The 19,667-nt window shown below is 35.9% G+C and overlaps 1 protein-coding gene across 1 annotated transcript; it reads left to right on the top strand.

Moving 5' to 3' along the window:
- Nucleotides 1-11,441: 11,441 nt before the first annotated feature.
- LOC144981057 (WD repeat-containing protein 53-like) lies at nt 11,442-18,989 on the top strand. The gene is made up of 2 exons (XM_078929152.1): nt 11,442-11,488; nt 15,764-18,989. The coding sequence occupies exon 2, from the start codon at nt 15,776-15,778 to the stop codon at nt 16,808-16,810; it is 1,035 nt and encodes a 344-aa protein (XP_078785278.1). The 5' UTR covers nt 11,442-11,488; nt 15,764-15,775; the 3' UTR covers nt 16,811-18,989.
- Nucleotides 18,990-19,667: the final 678 nt, after the last annotated feature.

The raw sequence follows: 19,667 nt of genomic DNA, 5'->3' as shown, positions 1-19,667 counted from the left end.
ATGAATGAATGATTTATAAATGAATAAATGGATGAAGGAATGAATCAATAAAATGCTATTCAATTTGAATGAAGAAATGAAAAAAAAAAATAATCCTGTAAATAGGGAGTTCAATTAAAATATGATCAAGTGGGGCAATTAAGAGTTTTACAATTTAAACTTTAAAGTTAGATGAAATAGATATAAGTAACTAAATAAATTCAATTCTTTATATGTGTCCCCTCCAAAATGTCATGGTCTCAAGTGAGTAAAGAGCTACTCGACTATGCATAAAGATCTATGTAGAATGAGGCCCCAGAATTTACTAGTTACTATAAATGAAAAACAATTAACGATTTGTTTACAATGAAATAAAAATAATGATGAAATTTAATTAAAAGAGATAAACAGTGATCGTGGCAGTTACAAATAGAGATATGAATATTTTACGTAACTTATGATAATATGTCAGGTTCATAAGTTTACGTTTCCAGGCAGTTGATGGGCTTGGATGATCTATTCCTCTGATAACAGGATTGGACTCGTAAAATTCCGCTTCCAGGCAATTGGAAAGAGGTTATAGTGTAGTACAGCGGGCTTGGGTTTGATCCTTGAAGATTATACAATCAAAGTTAAAAGCTCCGGCGTCTTAATGGTGTAGATATAATATCTACAAAGTCCCAAAAGATAAAAATCTTCCAGTATATATATAGGAATAGAGCGACTGGCCGTCCGGCATAGATTGTGGAGAGAAAGTGAGTGTAGAGTGTTAGACCTATCAGCTTTTATAATAAGTGGCTACGTGACAGAATGTAGAACGAAAAGTATTCACTAATTAGAAATTAATTCGAGGGAAGGCTATAAAAGGAAAGACGATCTAATATTAGAAGGTAAAGTTTATCTAAGCCTACCGAAATATAACTGGAGTGAGATGAATTCAGTTCTTAATAAAATAAAATTTAATAAGATAATTGTGAACAATCTTTACTGTGACACTGTGGGGCCAGCTATTTCGATTGACAAGCTTTTTTTTCTACTTAAGATTATTGTGATTTTACTCATAGCTGCCTTCAGCACATGCCGACCAACCAAAAAGGGCTGCCGTCTAGTTTGTAAGCATTTTTCAAAAAGTTTAACAAAGTGATTTCCGGAATTAGATTGCATTATTTTCTAACCACATTATAATTTGTGTTCAGAATATGGAAGGCCCAATTATATTTTTGGCGGGTAGGCATCTGTTGAAGAAGCTATGGATTTCACTCTTGAGTGCATATTTACCAGGGAACATAATCGGCCTTCCATATACTGAACATCATTTGATTTGATTTTTTTGGACACAGGTGATTTAGTAATTCCATGCATCACTGTTTTGAATTATATGTGGCTATGTGGTCTTGTGGTATGACACTCGCTTTTGGATCGAAAGGTCCTGGGTTCGAGCCTTGCATAGTTGAGTCTTTGGAAAAGACTCTTTACTCAGATTCTTTCACCGTACTCTGGTGTAAAATGAGTACATGGCCGTTAACAGCGTTGTCTCAGTCGGAAAAAAAGAGTGAATTATCGCCTACAGGCGTCATGTCCCGTTCTTTATGTTACGTGTTGCTGTTGTCCTGGGATCCTTTCTAAAGCGCTTTGAGCACGTTTAGTGGATATTGCGATATATAAAAAAGCTCATAAAGCTAAAAAAAATGATATTCATAAATTCTCACAAACTAGAAAGAAGGCCAGTTGATTATTTGTTCTGGATGGTAGGCTTACTCTTGAAGGTGGTTCAGGTTTCATTGCATGCAAGCCAGCCAATCATCCAGCAATCCATCTCACACATCATTTTTTTTTTTTTTTTGCCTATCTATCGTGACCAAGAATGCCTGTAAACCGCAGTTCCCTCCGTGTTGCCTTACCACCACCAACCACCCTGCCATGCTTTAAATGTTCGTCAATCTCCCACTATCACATCAATAATATTATATATAATGATATTATGTTTAACCCTCTCCTTACCACCTACAGCAAAATCGTCACATTTGTTACGATACAATAAACATTTTTAAAATTCAGATTTATTTTGCACATCACAAACTTTGAAGAATGATTTTTGTTTGATTAATAAGAACATAAAGTTGTTTTGTAAAGAGTTTGTTTGAGTTTTAAAAAACGTTTTTTTTTTTTTTTTTCTGCTGGGAAAGCCTGCCATTTTGGGAGAATACTGAAAAGGATCAGCAAGGAAAGAGTTAAAACAATTTTTTTCCAGCCTAGGATATGATATTTTGTGACCCACGGCCACCAAAAGAAAAGAAATCTGTCATGGTATGTTGTTGGGGTGAATCAGATTCTCATAACATTGAGTTGACATTGGAAAAGGTAACAGATAAATATTATAAAATGTGATCCATCGTCCAATAACGGTATTGTGTTAGTGTGAGCAAGATACTAAAAGGGGCGTTATCGTGGCTCAGTGGTACGGTCTTTGCTTCCTACCCAAAAGGGTACCGAGTTCGAGTGCCTACCTCGTTGTGTGGCCTTGAGCAAGTCACCTCACCTCGCCCTAGCTCACTTTGCGGCGCTGTGCTGCGGCTGATACCTGGGTTATTCCAGTCTTCTCCTGGACAAAGTTCTCCTTGGGGATGAATAAAGGGAATTTGTTATTACTTTAGAAAATGACAAGAAACTGTGATTTGTTACTCTTTTTTTTTTTTTTTCTTGTCACTTAGACAAAACTATATTCAACTTCCCCTGTAGCACCCTAGATTTATATTTCTACTATATAGTCAAAATTTAGCAAACTAATCACTCAATATCAAACCATTTTCAGACACTGGGTCACAAATTTGAAATTGAAACGTAAATTGTTTGAGAAGCTACATCCACTCTTTACAATAGAACATATTTTTTGGATAAAATTTCACCATTTCGATTTAAAATTTAACATTCAAGATCTGGTTATTACTTGATTAAGACCGTGGGCCACATTTCTCAATGGTTCTTTTCGTAGTTTCGTCATTCACAGCGAGCACTTAATACTAGACGAGCTACTCAATAGCAGAGGCGTGGCTATATTTGTTGATTTGGTGCCTGGCACCGCTCCGTCTTTTAAAAATGGATTACAGCATTTTAAAAAATAATAATAATAAAACTGAGAAATGGTATATACCGTGTCTTACTTATTTGAGTAAGCCTTTTCTTAATTTTTTTTTCTTTCTTTTGTATTTACAAATATAGCATGTTTTAAGTCATTTTCTTCTGATTCTGGCACCACCTTATACTGTAAGCATGCCACGCCACTGTAATCAATAGTAAGAATTAATGAGACTAAGAAATAATCGACAAATTGTATACGTATGAATGCATCATCATCATAATCATCATCATCATCACCATCATCATCATCATCATCATCATCATCATCATCATCATCATCATCATCATCATCATCATCATCATCATCATCTTCATTTCGTTTCACACCAACGCTGGATCCATGTCATAGCGTCTAGGCTACAGATTCTTACCAGCCATTTTCAATTTTTTTTTTCCCAAAACTTCACACCCCCAACACAAAAACAGACATTTTTTACTCAATCAGAAAAGCAACAAGCACATTCTATGCATAATATTGTTAGATTATATTATGACCTCTATTACAGAATGTGACTTTTTTATAGCTATAGCAAAAAGAAATGACATCTGGATGAGAAAAGTGACGGTTGCATCGTAACAAATGTGACGATTTTCCAATAGGTGGTAAGGATGTAAGGGTTAAGTCAGTGTCAGCACACTTCGGTCCCAATGAGAATGTGTTCCATAGTCTGCATTGGTATGAAAGTGCATAATATGTCCAGACGTTCGGAATGTCGCCTTATGTATCTCTTATGTTTTCCATTACTTATTATGTGTCTACAACCCAATCAAAATATATCACTCATCATAATGACCGTTACACGTATTAAACTCACGTGAGCCTGATTGTAGCCATCGTAACGAATGGTTTAATACTTTCTCAAGCATTTCCTCCATAATAATATCAAGTAATGAAAACGAAACATAATCCATTTCATCCATCTTCAATATTTACAACTTTCATCATCCCACACAAAACCACATTATCATAACATCGCATGAATTGTACATTAAGAATATATTATGTATTGTATTTTATCTTACCTGTATCTGTATTTTACCCTGCCTTTAATGAAATGATCCATCAATCCACTCCAGACTGAAAATTAAGCGTATTCTTATCTGATGGTTAACGCGTTGTGTTGTTATTTCAGTTTTCAAATAATTTGGTAGTACATAATATGTAGGTCTACTATCAGAAAGGACGAAGTAAACCCATTCATCAAGAAAGGGTTTTTTCTCATTAAGCCGGCTTAAACCCAGGTTCAAGCCGAAGCCATCGTTATCTTCTAGCCTGACACTGACCAAAAACTGAAGTCATAAGACAAGTCTTTGGCCGCAAAAGAAAATCAATCGTGAGTTATATTCGATAGTCCAACCAATGGGAGCACTTGTTTCCTTGAGAAATACTAATGACAACCCACTTGGCGCTGCACAAACCTAAAATCATGACGTCAAACTATAAGTCCTAGAGAGTTCTAGTGTCAGGCTATAAGTTAACGAAGGGTACGGTCAATCCCGTAGAAAGCTTTATTTATGTAATTGATCAGTTATGTTTGGAAATGTTTATTTTTTAAAATCGTCTTATTTTAAAATATCATTGTTAAGATCTTGACACTGACGTGGTCTGAGAGGAACTTTTTAAAGTATTATCAATACACGTCTAATTCCTGTATTCTTTAACGTTCCTCAACAACAACAACAACAACAACAAAAAGTAAACATTAATGACGATACCATAGTTTTCTTGGATATGTTTCAGATAATTATATGACAATGATAAAGATGTCATGATAACAGTATTATTATATTTTACAAACATGATATAAAAAACGATTTGTAAAAAAATCTCATTCACGTCAGTACTTCGGTATAATCCGTTGTGGGCATATATTTTCATGTCTGAAAACCTACCACAATTATGGATTTCATTGTTGCAATGGAAAATAATAATATGCTGCGTCGGGTTGAGATATGTATTTCTATTACAACAATGGGTCCGTAACAATTTGGGCTGTCAGACCTGCAAATAAGTACATGTTGGTATTATCAAATACCCTGACTATCCTCATGAATGTTATTTATTGTCAATGTGATTTTATTATGTATTGAAATTAGTGATAACGCCGTCATTTACAACTTTAGATAATACCTATATTGAAATGTTCTAGAAGGTATGCGTTTAAAGCCTTGCTTGCTTGTCTCTATTGGTTCTTTACAATATACTATAAAGAGAGGATGGTGTGATTTGTTGAAGAGTCTACTTAAAATTTGGTTCATTCTTTGAGAGGGGGGGGGGAGTCTTTTGTTCGTTTCCGAACACAACTCGTAGGCGTAGAGGAAACACTAAAGGCCATTTTCCTAAAATCCTTATGACCTGAAAATGAGCATGCAAATACATATTTGAAAGACAATGTATGAGTATTCAATTAAAAAGCAGTCTTTTATTTTTTAATTTGATATTTTGTCATTCATAATCTTCATGCTTATGTTGTTTTGTTTTGTTTTGTTTTTTCCAAAGGCCATTGTTGTTTTGACGGAATAGCTCCTAGTTCAAAAACTTTAAAAGTATCTGATTCTATATTATCCGTGACACCTGAAAAAAGCGGTAATATTCAAAAATAAAGATCTGAACAAGAATGTTTGAAAGGTGCCAGACAAAGCAAGAACGCACCCTGAGGGGGAAAAAAACATCCCAAAAAATCACGAGGTTTGAAGTAATCACCTAGATAAGTACACTGGGGCCAGGACAGATATCATCAAAATATATGCTTTACTTTCAGAACACCGTGTTTGATCGTAGCCATCGTTAACTGACACTAGAACCCACTAGGACTTGTAGTTTGACTTCATTTTTTTTTTTTTTTTTTTTTTTTTAAGTTTTTGCACCGTCTAGTGAGTTGTCGTTAGTAGAACTCAAGGAAACATTGGTTGAACTGTTGAATACAACTCACGATTTGTTTTCTTTTGTGGCCAAAGACTTGTCTTTTGACGTCATTTTTCGGTCAATGTCAGGCTATAAGTTGTACGATGGCTTCGGTTTGATCCGTATGAAATCATTAAAATTAAATGCATTCCTTCTATAGCATGCGATATGTAAATCAAATATAAACACTGGTTGTCACACAATAAACAAACTAATATTAATGATGCTGCTTGAAGCTAGAAAAAAAATAAGAGTATGAAATTGAATGGAAGCTTCAATTTAATTAACGAAAACGGATAATGTAGACGTTTCGGGTTTCCCCTTTTATCAACAAGACAAGATGAATGAAACACGACAGACGAATGAGAGATGTTGGAGTCAGCCTGAAATGATTCTCTTATCTCTCATTCGCCTGCAGTGATTCATTCATCGTGTATAGGGAATAAGAGTAGCGTCCCTTGATTGGACGTTACCCATAGTCTGTGACGTCACCGGCGGAAAAGTTATATTATATTCCGCGAGGACGAGAGACACATGCGCACAACCATCATGACGTTCTCTCTCTAATAACTTTTCCGCCGGTGACGTCACAGACTATGGGTCCAATCAAGGGACGCTACTCTTCCGCTAATCTCATTCCCTATTGAAGCTTCCATCCAATTTCAATTTGTTAAATAAACAAACTGTAAGGATCCGAATTTAATTTATTTCATTAGTATCTGTTGTATAGATATGATGTTATTATAACGTGATATGAAAATGACCATGAATTATTGTAAATAAAACAACTCATGATATTACGTAAAATAATAAATATGATGTTTGGCACGTTGAACCAGTCGTGTTCCTTTACAGTTTATTTCCATCAGAACTTAGCCAACTTGTTGTTGTTGTCGTCGTCGTCGTCCTTCTTTTTCTTCTTCCTCTTCTTCTTCTTCTTCTTCTTCTTCTTCTTCTTCTTCTTCTTCTTCTTCTTCTTCTTCTTCTTCTTCTTCTTCTTCTTCTTCTTCTTCTTCTTCTTCTTCTTCTTCTTCTTCTTCTTCTTCTTCTTCTTCTTCTTCTTCTTCTTCTTCTTCTTCTTCTTCTTTCTTTTCTTCTTCTTCTTCTTTCTTTTTTACTTCTACTCTACTACTACTACTACTACTACTACTACTACTACTACTACTACTACTACTACTATTTACTACTACTACTACTACTACTACTACTATACAACCACTACTACTACTACTACTACTACTACTACTACTACTACTACTACAACTACTACTACTACTACTACTACTACTACTACTACTACTGCCGCTGCTGTTGCTGCTGCCGCTGCTTCCCATTAATTAGCTCAAAGCGACTGCAACACCTAACATGATGGATCAGACAATTTTCTAAACTAGGGCAGTTACTCTCAGGTACTTACTTTACACCTGACGACAGTGACAGAATGGAAAAGTATAGATAGTATGCGCTTGGCTAAAAAGTTCACAACATTGCCATCCGGAAGTATAACGGACCAACACACAAACCTCTTTGTAACCATGAACTTTTATAGTCTGTATAATACAGTTAAGTGAGAATTACTCATAAACGTGGATGGCAAAAAAAACAATAACAAAGATAACTCTTGGCATTCACTTTAGTTCCCTGTGTGAACTAAACCCTTTTACTATATCCTTTCTTGTGTTGCTTATCGGTGTAGATCTATGGCGTAGACAAACTTTCTTATAGCGTATTACTATCTCTGCATCTTCCTTGTCACTGGCGCCGAATGACCTAAAAGTTCCGAAAGCGCCTTAAAACTCCTGAAAGCAAAACAAACATAATAGGTATCTATCTATAGATGGTTCGAAGATGACGTCACTCAGGCCTTTGTTATTGTTTTTGCCATCCGCGTTTGTGAGTTGTTCTCACTAAACTGTCTTAACCTGACTATAAACGTTCATGGTTACACAGAGTTTGTGTGTTGGTCCGTTATACTTCCGGATGGCAATGTTGTGAACTCCTTGGCCAAGGCATTCTATCTATAGGAACACCAACAGAAACATTTGATAGGGATACCGGAAATCCAACAGGCCTTTCCACATGGAATCTAATAATGCATCTAAACACTTTAAACCTTAGCTTTTTATAGCGCGATATCCACTAAGCGTGCTCAAAACGCTTTAAACGGCTCCTAGCCAACAGCAACATTTAACATGTAGGACGAGACATGACGTATATTAGGCGATATTATTTTTATTTTTTCTGGACAGAAACAACGATGTTAGCGGCCAGGTACTCATTTCACACCTGAGTACGTGCGGCGATAGAATGTGAATACTGAATATTTTCCAAGGACTCAATTATGTGCCGCTCAAAACGGGACCCGAACCCAGGACCTCCCGATCCGAAGTCGAGTGTTATACTACAAGACCACATGGCCGCACACTTAGGACTTTCTCTTCTTTGTTTTAAAACGAAACCAATTCATGCGCCATACAATAGAAATGATTGAACAGTTTCAATTTTATTTTAGTCCGCAGTCTTTTTTTTTATCCTAATTCCCTTCAGCATTGCAAACGTTTGATTTGTTTTGCTCTGTATTTCATTCGTTTGTTGCTCTCAATAATACTAATACTGCTAATACTACTGCTCTCGATAATACTAATAATAAATGAAGCATTCCGCCTCTTCAATTCTCTCAGTTCAAAAGTGGTGTACAGTGTTAAAAAACAAACAAACAAACAAATAAAAACAAACAAAGAAACATACAAAGAAACAAACAAAACTTGAGCTTTTATCATCGCAATATCCACTAAATGTGCTCAAAGCGCTTTACATGGTGTCCCTGGTCCACAGCAACACTTAACATGTAGGACGGAACATGACGCCTGTTATGCGATATTACAATTTTTCGGACACAGACAACGCTGTTAACGGCCAGGTACTCTTTTTACACCTGAGTACGGTGAGAAAATATGAGTAAAGAGCCTTCTCCAAGGACTCAACTATGTGCCGAGCGCGAGGCTCGAACCCTGGACCTTCCGATCCGAAAGCGAGTGTTATACCACAAGACCACATAGCCGCACAATCACAAGATATTACTCTGTCTTTCATGTTTGTTACTCTCGATCAGCATTCCGCCGCTTTAATTCTCTCAGTTCAAATGGTGTACAGTTTTTAAAACAGAAGAAAAACAAACAAAAACAAAAACAACAAGAAAACTTGAGCTTTCATATAGCGCAATATCCACTAAACGTGCTCAAAGCGCTATACGTGTGGTCTCTGACAAACAGCAAAAGGTAACATGTAGAACGAGACATAACGCCTGTTAGGCGATATTACAATTATGTTTTTTTTTTCGACAGAAACAATGTTCTTAACGGCCTCATTTTACACCTGAGTACGGTGATCGAATGTGAGTAAAGAGCCTTTTCCAAGGACTCAACTATGCGCGGAGCGAGCCTCGAACTCAGGACCTTCCAATCGGAAAGCGAGTGCCATACCACTGGACCACATAGCCGCACATGGGTACTATTCTACTCTACGCTTTTTTTTCTATCGTTTCTCTTGGGGTGAAAATGTAGTCATTGCAAGACAGACAGCAGACCTTTCCGTGTTCGTGTTCATTCTCTGAGGTACGGCTATGTGGTCTTGTGGTATATGACACTCACCTTCGGACCAGAAATTCGAGTCCCGCTCTGTGCGGCGCATAGTTGAGTCCTTGGAAAAGGCTCTTTACTTACATTCTTTCATCGTATTCAGGTGAAATGAGTAGAAATGAGTACCTAGACGTTAACTCACTCAACCCTAACAACGACTATATCCGTAGTTTACCCGGGTTACTTTTACCCCATACTTATCTATTACATTTTTCTGAGACAAATTATAGACGTAGTATCAAAGCGTAGTATCAAAGCTAATGTTTTTTGTTTATGCATGTTAATGATAGTTGAATAAAACTATCTATGTACATGATCATTTTTAATACATTTTTCCAATTTTGAAAAGTAGCAAAAATCTCTAGGATTGAGTGAGTTAACAGTGTTGTTTTTGTCCGAAAAAAAAAATTGAAATAGTATCATCTAACATGTGTCGTGTTGTCCTAAGACTTAAATTAAATGTTGCTGTTGGCTAGAAACCCATTGCAAAGCGCTTTGAGTACGTTTGCTGGATAGTGCACACTCGTGGAAAAGCTCAATAATAAATATTATTAACACCCATCCTCTGGGGGAAGGGGTCCCGTTCCATTTGATAAATTCAAAATTCTCTTCATTGATCGTCTGGGAATTTTTCCCCGATATAGCCCAGGTTTCAGTGTAGTGTCGAGAAGTGCAAATAGGGACTAATATAAGTTCCTTCTTACTCAAGGAGGTTGGGGGGGGGGGGGGGGGGGGGGGGGGGGGGGGGGGGGGGGGTCGACGAGTTATCGACAAAGGGCTCAAGTCCGAATCTTCTGAGTGTAAGTGCAAAAACTTTATCCATTTGGCCATCATCATCATCATCATTGCCTTTTTCACCCTGGGTCAGGGTATAGGCCACAGACAAACAGTTTCCATCCTTCTCTATCCTGAGCTATCTTTTTAATCTCATTCCAGGTCTTACCACTTCTCTGTATATCAGCTTCTTTAATTCTTCTCCATGTTCCTCGTGGCCTTCCCCTTGATCTTCTGCCCTGAGGGTTCCAGTCCAATACTTTCTTTGTTATAGTGGAGTCGTTCTTTCTAAGCGTGTGTCCAATCCACCTACATCGTCTTCTTCCTATTTCCTCTCCCACTGGTTTCTGTTGTGTTCTTTTCCATGCTTCTTCATTTTTTATTCTATCCATCCATTTTATTCTGAGTAGCTTACGCATGCCCCTGTTTATTTATGCGTCTATTTTGACTATCTATATAGTTTCCCGTAACTGCGGGAGAAGGTTTGGTTCTGAGGGCCGGGACGGTCGGGCTATAGGTAGTATGCGCTTGGCTAAGAAGCTCACAACATTGTCATCCGGAAATATGACAGACCAACACATAAAACAATGTGTAACCTTAAACGTTTATAATCCGGTTAATACAGTTTAGTGAGAATTACTCATAAACTTTGATGGCAAAGAACAATAATAAAGACCTGAGTGACGTCAACTTCATTCTATCTATAGTTGGAAGCGGGCAGAACCTCACGCACCCTGAGGAAAGTGGGGCGGAGTGGTCGAGTGGTTAAGACATTGCACTGTGATTCGGAAGGTCCCGGGTTCGAGTCCGCTTCAGGCACTTTCGTTTTGATTTTTCCTTGGGCAAGATTATTAACCCCCAACATGCTCACTTTGGACAACATGTGTGATTCCTGTTATCCATTAGTTGAATGGAATCATTTCAACTTTTAACTTTTACCGGAAGTTATAGAAAACGAAAGTGAAAGGTTTGTTATGATTTTTGCCATCGTAAGTTCTCTTCGAATCTGATATTGACAGCCAGATTTCAACTTATCAGTAGTCTTCTTCGAAATGTTTATCAATTTAAATAACTTCTTTGTTTTCTGTTTGATCATTTGATTTATTTTATATAGAAGTTTGGTTAAGACACCATACACGTCCGCTCATAAGTCATGATCATCAGTGACAGTGTCAGATCAGTAGCAGCAGGACGAGTCCAGAGTTAGAGTTTCACTTTACTTTACTAAAGTAGATAGATATCTCGATTACTTTGCTGTTGCAGGAGGTTGTTGTCATTGAATAGAATTGATCATTTTCTTGCATCTATTCCTTATATCCCTTTACAAGTGCAGTGTGATTTTGAGTAAGTAGGGAGAGTGTTGTTGTGATGCGTTTACGGACGTTTATTTTGATTTTGATGGAGGAGACCTCGAATTCGAACTAGAACCTGGTACTGTAACCATCCAACTTGAAGTAAGATGCCTGTCTAAGTTCAACAGCTCAACCACTATGCTACAACTACAAGTAGAAAGTAGAGAGCCATCTGGCGAATGGCAACTCATGCATTTAGCGGAAAACACATAATGACAGGAAAAGCATTTTCTGCATGGGCAACAAAATATATCAAAATATAATTGAGATTTGGTGACTATAGTTGCTGTTTTTGATAGATCAACTCTTCCTGGAGCTGTGGCGAAATTTTGCTCCTATATATTTTTTTAGGATTTTTTACCGAGCAAAAGTGGCGTTTTGAAGACACGAAGGTTTTACTTTCGTTTTTAGAAAGGATCAAATGAGGTAAGTGAATCAACAGTTTCCATTTAAAGTTAACTTTATGTTTTGTTTTTAACAAAAGTTAGATGTATTAACTACAATTTGTATGATTTAAAAATTTAAAAAATTATCTCCATCTTTGTTTATAAGTTATTTTCTGCATATTATGTAATCGCGTTATATTTTCGTGTCTCCGGTGTGACAAAGGAAACTTAATTCTATATATCAGGCAATCTTTGAAATTTTTAACTACAAATTTGTTCATGTGACTAAAATTAGGTCTAGGAAACTTGTAAAATTAACAAAAATAAAAAATTAACATTTTAATTTGTTTTTAGAGTGAATAATTGGGTATGGGAGATTTCGTGTCTTCGAATTTCTGCCCGTGCACCAAATTTCAATATCCTATTTTATTATTAATTATGAAAGAAAGTGTTTGAAAATTGATTGGAGACATTAATCTTGCTCTGGTTTTGTGTTTTAAACTTTGATTTTTGACTTGAAATTTTAGAAAAAGTTTTTTTGAGCAAAATAAAGTTTGGTGTCACCTGCGTGGGCACCAGGAATTCTGAAATGTGTAAACTTGGACATTGGTGATGAATATACAGTTCATAGATGTAAACTTTGGTAACCTATGCTGACTATTTCAATGTAAGTACATATCTGAACATTTCTAGCTGTTTAAGAACACAAATTGCTAATCAATTGAATTTAGTAAACAATTTATATTAAATATATTGATTCGCTCTCTTTCTCATATTTTTTGTGTCACCACAACATTCACTTTGCTTTCCGGGAGGATGCAGCGATGGCATCTGGACATCTGATCTAAAAGAATTTTATCCAGTATGAAAATTTTGATTAGCTACAATACAAGATACACAGGCTTGAGAGATTTGACTCCAGAACTGTGAGTTTACTAACCGATAGGGATAAAATCCGTAATAGCACCTAAGTACTGAATTACAGGTTGAGAGGAAAAAATTCCGTACACTTGCCAAAATGTTCTAGAAAAAAATTTGTAATGCAATTATAGACTTATTTATATATATATCGCTTTATTAGATTCATATGCTAAATTATTTCATATCCTTACACTTGAACATCTGTGATGTAGCAAACAAAAGCTGTAAGTGTGAGTTGTTGTTCTTAAGAACGCCTTTCTTATGCGTAATTATAAGCCTTATTTTCTCAACAGAGTAATCAAATATATTTAAAGCAGTGGAAATCAAATATGCTTAAAGTAGTGCTCTTGTCAACAACTATGTCTTTATATATTGCTTTTATACCAGGTACTGGAGGAGAGGGAGTTTCACCGTGCAGTTCTCCCAAGGAATAGCGGTACTGGTACAATTTATTATGCGTATGTGCAGAGCAGAGTGTGTGATTGGTAAAAAAGGATCCTCCAGACATCTATTCCTGGGTTGTTGTCACCCGTCTTGTCAATACAATTGAAAACAAGGACCCATTTTTTTTTCAAAGTTGAAATGAGTTTAAAATATTACAAAAAAAATTTTTTCGTTATTTGTCTCATGTAATTATCCCCCTTGTTGTATAATAAAGTTAATTTCAATACAAAATACAAAAGATATTCTGTTTGTTATTTATTTGAAACAATTGGACCTGTGTACATGTATTTTGGGTCATTTGTCACTTCAGATTGTTAAAATTTCTTTTCATTTTGCCTTTCCGTGTCAACCGGGGTCACCGTTGATTGACCTACTTTTTAAAGTTACATAATCGTCTCCTGCTCATAACTTTTACAAATTCTGAATCCCCATATTTTAAGCTTTAAAATGATATATGATACTTATTTGTAGATAAAAGATGGAAATTGACAAAAATGGGCCTGTCAAAGTAGATAATTTCAGGTCTTGTCCGTTTTCCGCCATTTGTCATTTGTACAAGAAAAGTTCCTACCTTGATTTTGATTTGAATACCACTTTTATTTTAATTTTTTGGTTTTAAATCTGCTTACACACAATATCAATTTTATTTTATATGATATATTAACAGACCTGTATAGATATTCTTCTTTGGTTATAACTTTGGTTACCCTATTTTTTGTGATGACAGTAAACGTAAAAGTGAACCACTCTGTCGTTGGTAGAAATTGGTGTGATAGTGATATCTAGCATAATGTTAGGTTCCGCACAAATTGTGAGATATCTAGTGTTACTTTTTGTATCCCGTAATTTGCTCAACACATCCAAAAACATTTGGTCATGCTCTCTGTATAGACTAAGCAAGATGGCAGCAAGGACTACGATCAATATTTAGTGCCTTAATTTCCTTCAATATCAAAAGTGCATACATAGAGACTGATTTCTTCATTACTCAAACAAACACTCTTGGTTGGAACAAGTCGGCTTTGTTTGCATAATTTTTATTACATTTTCGCAATTATTTTATTTTGAGACATGGCTCATTGCCAAATAAGAATGGGAGAAATCTTTCAGTGTATTGGACACAAAGCAACCAAGCATGGAGAAATCATATTTTATATGTGAACAAAATTGGAGGAAGTTACTTTTTAATTTACATGTTTAAAAATAAAAATTGATCAAGTTGTAATCAAAACTCAAAATACCGAATTCACTGCATAATCGAGAAAAAAAAAAGTTATATTGGCAATATGGCATGGAAAGTCATTCGTGAAAATTCATAAAAACAACCGACTTGCGATCTAAAAAAATGTTTTCAGTATCTAAGATTGTTATTTGGATGAGAAATTACCAAATATTGACTTGTTTTACTACCAGAGACAGAGATGATAATTTTGTTGGTTGGACAGCTGCATTTAGACCAATTTAACTGGGTTTCAAATGGATCACTTAATAGAAAAGTTGCATAACATTATCACTACAACTAACTTGACAACTTATGTTTATGTCTTGTATTTAATATCGTGTTCCGTTTGCTGTTTTAAAATAATTGTCTTTGTCCGTTAATTGACCTGCATCGAAAAATGCTATTTAACTGCAGATTTTTTTCACAACTTATGGGCCGGATTTTTTCATTTTAAGTCATTTTATTTCATAATTATTAGTAACTATGAATTCAAACAGTTAGAGTATTGTTCAGACATTTATTGACAGATTTAACCCCTTAGTAAATGTGCTATAAATTATAAAGTATATAAATAGTCCATTTGGGTCATTGTTAAGCGAATGATAGCCTTAATTTTATTTATTTGGCATCGAGTCTCATCTAGTTTTGTCTCAAGCAATTATCTACCTTCACTATCATTCAGTGTTCTTATTAAGCTCAGCTTTTGCATTGTCAATCATCATCAATCAAAGAAATCCTACAGTCATGTTATAAAATGATATTTGCTTACATAATAATTTTCACCAAGAACAGTATGATGTAATTAGGATTGATGTCTTAGTTACATCACTGGGTGCTATTCTCATCCTCCTCTGTCTGGTGTTCAGACACAAGCTGAAAAAAAAGCACAGCCTGTAGATATTGATAGCCACACGCTATTAAAGCAAGAAAAAACTTTGATCAGTTTGAGCAAAATACTTTTAATTGACACTGAATTAATCTCCTTTTCATTTTTATATTTTTAGCCTCCAATACCAATGGCTTCTGCAACCAAATTAAGTGGTGGCCATTCCTCATCTGTTCTTTGTGTGGACGTCAATGGACAATCTGGGTTGGTTGCTTCTGGTGGAGAGGATGGGGAGTTATGTCTTTGGTCATCTGACGGAGAACTAATCAAGAAAATATCAAGACCAGGCTCTGACTGCACTTCTGTTGTTTTCTCCAAAGAAAATGCTAAACTTCTCTACGCTGCGTTTGGATCACAGATCCACTTGTTTGATGTGGACAATTTCGAAAATCCAACCTTCTCTTTTCAAGCCAATACCGAAGAGGTGAATCAGATTTTACTGGATCCCAAGGAACATTTCCTGGCAGCATGTGATGACGCTGGGGAAATAAAGATTTATGGTCTTCAGGATAAGAAGTTATTTAAGACTCTGAGATTCAAGCATACAAATATCTGCTCCAGTGTCGCATTCCGCACAAATAAACAAATGGAAATTGTGAGTGGTGGGCTGGATTGTCGTATGGTCCACTGGGATTTTTCCAAACCAAAATGTCTTAACCAATTCAATATGCAAGAATTACACGCCACCCCCGGTGAGTCTGCCTATATGATCAATCCACCTTTCATACATCACCTGACCACATCACCAGATGGTTTGACATTTGCTGGCGCTTTAGAAAATGGACAAATTCCAATTTTCAGTGCAACGCATAAAAACATCCGGTCTCAATATGCTCTATTTGGCCACAATCAAGGCGTGTCTCAAGTTCATTTCTTTGACAACTCTAAATTAATATCTGCTGGTAATGATTTCAAAATCGTTGTGTGGGATCTGTCCAAGTCAAATCTCTATGAACCTCATGCAGTGTACATGAACGGTGACAGTGAAAGTACAGCTAGCAGTCCCCTTGAAGAAAAGTATTTAGCAATCACGGAGTTGTGTCGAGTCCAAACAATTTCACACCCATACAAGGTTAACTGGATGGTACCTTTTGGACCAGATGACAATAAAAAACTTTACGTCGCAGATCAGAGTTCTGATATCAGTATTATTAGTCTGCAGTGATAATGTGAGAGTTGTTTTTTGTTTTTTTTACAATGACAGTCTTACCTATATATAATTTTGCTCTTTGACTTGTGAGAATAGAATAAAGGAATAAGAATCGAAAAAGAAATATTACGACTGAAAACTTATGACACTGGACAATGGATGCAGTAGACAATAAGTTCGCGTGAATTTCATATCTAATCCACTATTTTCTATTTCAAAGAATGAAATGAACTGTGATTTCTGGGTGGGGTTCCCAACCTCTCATAGTGGGCAGGGAGATACTTCTATCCCCCTGTATCTGTTTTCCAATGTTGCTTTCTGTCTTTGTCTTTGAATGAGATTACTTGGTTTTTGTCCTGACTCTGGCCGGGTTCTTGGCTGGGAGGGTTATAGTTTTGGGAGATGATATCTTTTTCCTTGTAAATCATCTCTCTGTAATGTACTGTTATTATTTTATTTTTAACATATGATTTATAAACATTTGAGTGTGTTCCTCTTAGTGGGATCTTGTGCTGGTGTCTGGGTGTCTGTTCCCTATTTGACCCATTCCCCTTTGTCTTACTTTTTCCTCATGTCCTTTTAATTTTACCTCTAGAATGCTTTTACTATCCAATTTTCTGACTTTTTACTGTCGCTGATATGACCTAAATTTGTCGCAAGCACCGTAAAACCCTTAAAAACAAACAATCAAATGAACTGTGGTTTGTCTGAGGACGATGTATGTGTTATTTTGATATTCATATTTTTATAATTTTATTATGTGTCAAATGTTGTAGTTCCTAGAATCATTTTCAATGGTTTATTGTGGGATATTTTTGATAGGCATCTGTGGGACTTTCCTTTCTTATCATTTAGTCTCAGGATCTTTTTGGAATTAATTGTCGTTAGGGCAGGAGGGGAGGGGGACACTGAAAAGTAAGCTGTATCCTGTGGAGAGAGAGAGAGAGAGAGAGAGAGAGAGAGAGAGAGAGAGAGAGAGAGAGAGAGAGAGAGAGAGAGAGAGAGAGAGAGAGTTTGCTTTATTATCTTGTTATTGTTTTTTGTTTTGTACCTTTGTGCTGTGTCGTGTTGTTTTTAAGGGTCGTATTAGTATTATGTAGAGTTGTTTGTTTGTTTTTTGTTTTGATTTTTTGGGGGGTTTGTTTGTTTTTCTTTTCCCTGAAAATTGCCATGTACGAGTGTGAATTATGTACATATGTTGTTTGGAAAAGGACTGTTCAGATATAACCTTAATCCTTTTTTGTGGAACTTTTCTTCCCCCCCCCCCCCACCTTTCCGTGGAATATAATTTTCACCTTTGTAAGATTATATACTTTTTCTCTCAGAATGCACACTTTTTAATTCACCATTAAACGATTTTAATAAGTTAAATGGTAATCATGAGGCTATTTCTGAAATTAAGTAGTAATATGAGATGAGATCAGGCTCTAGTGTGGGAAAACCTGGCATTTTTTTACGATTTGTAGACGGAACACTATATACAATATCATAGTAGCATAATGAGATGGAATATTACTACTTAATTTCAGAAAGAGCTTCACAATTACCATTAAACTTCATAAAATCGTTTAATGGTGAATTATAAAGCATTATTTCTTCCATTGTGTAGCAATACGAGATTTTCAAACCTAAATGTTCAGTTTACAACAGGCATTTCCAAAAATTTAGTTAAATCCTACCTCAATTTTTAGTTCCACTGGTTTAGGTAAAATTGCTTCCATCAAGTTATCACCCTCCCCTTGTTCATCTTCCTGCACTGGTTTGGCGTAAAACTTTGCAATAGTGCTTGCTTGGCGCCATCCAATGGTGGACATAATCTTTTGTATAGACACATTTTACATATATGGCCTTGTTTACCACTGCAGACCTAATAGAATGAGGTTTGAATATGTTAGGATCAATCCCTGAATCTGACATAACTGTTTTCATCCACCTACCAATTTTGTCTCTTGAGATTCCTTTGAAGGCCTTAACAAAACTAATAAACAATTTGTTATCAGTACGAAATTGTTTCGAAACACAAATAATTTTTCAGACATTCAACCACACACAATTATTTGTTGGGTTAACTCTTAAGGCTAATTTCAGGCACATATTTTCCCGGACAAGAAGATTTTGTGAGAAGTGCAATATTAATATGAATACTTTCTTCCTTCAAAATAACATCTGTAGCATTAATTGAACAAATTGTAGCCCCCCCCCCCCCCCCCCCCCCCTCCTACCTGATAAAATTAATAATAATTACAGCTGATTTAATTGCCAATTTTTAAAAATCTAAATTTTGTGGATTGCCCCCAAGTAGCCAAATGATCCAAGACCTTATCGACGTTCCAAGTTGATTTATATCTGGGAGGTGTAGGTCTATGATTAAATATGCCTTTCATTTTAAAAAATTTTACATGTTACTATCTGTCTGACTCAGGGGTTTTGAAATATGTAAAGCCTGAATAGCTCTTTTTGCTGAATTAATCAAACTAGAACTATATCCTTTATCAGAAATATGGGTTAAAAATTCCACTATATCTTTCAAATTTCATTAAAATGGATCAATTTGTTGTTGATGCAATATGTAAACAATTTCTTAATTTGTGAATTGCATTGATTGATGGTGTTTGGCCGCAAAGATGAAATGAACAGGTCAGCAGCTTGTTCCAAAAATCACGTTTTAATTTTTTCCCTGATACTCTCCAGACTGTGAGGTTCATTTTGTTTTGTAGGGGGTGTTTCATCTTTCTGGTTGATCTGTAATTCCGGTGAATTTGATAATAAATAAGGGCATTCAATCGACATGTTAATAAGCTTGGGAAATCAAACTTGGGTAGACCACACGGGTGCTACAAGAACAATTTCAGCCTCATCTTCTTCCACCTTT

Source organism: Berghia stephanieae, chromosome 10 (assembly GCF_034508935.2).
Source record: "Berghia stephanieae isolate SIO BIC M18660-M18661 chromosome 10, UCSD_Bste_1.3, whole genome shotgun sequence".
Lineage (NCBI taxonomy): Eukaryota > Metazoa > Mollusca > Gastropoda > Nudibranchia > Aeolidiidae > Berghia > Berghia stephanieae.
Note: the sequence above shows the minus strand (reverse complement) of the source record. Positions and strands in the feature narration are given on the sequence as shown.

Coding starts and splice junctions, on each gene's coding strand:
- LOC144981057 (XM_078929152.1), top strand. CDS start 15,776: ATGGCTTCTGCAACCAAATTAAGTGGTGGCCATTCCTCATCTGTTCTT.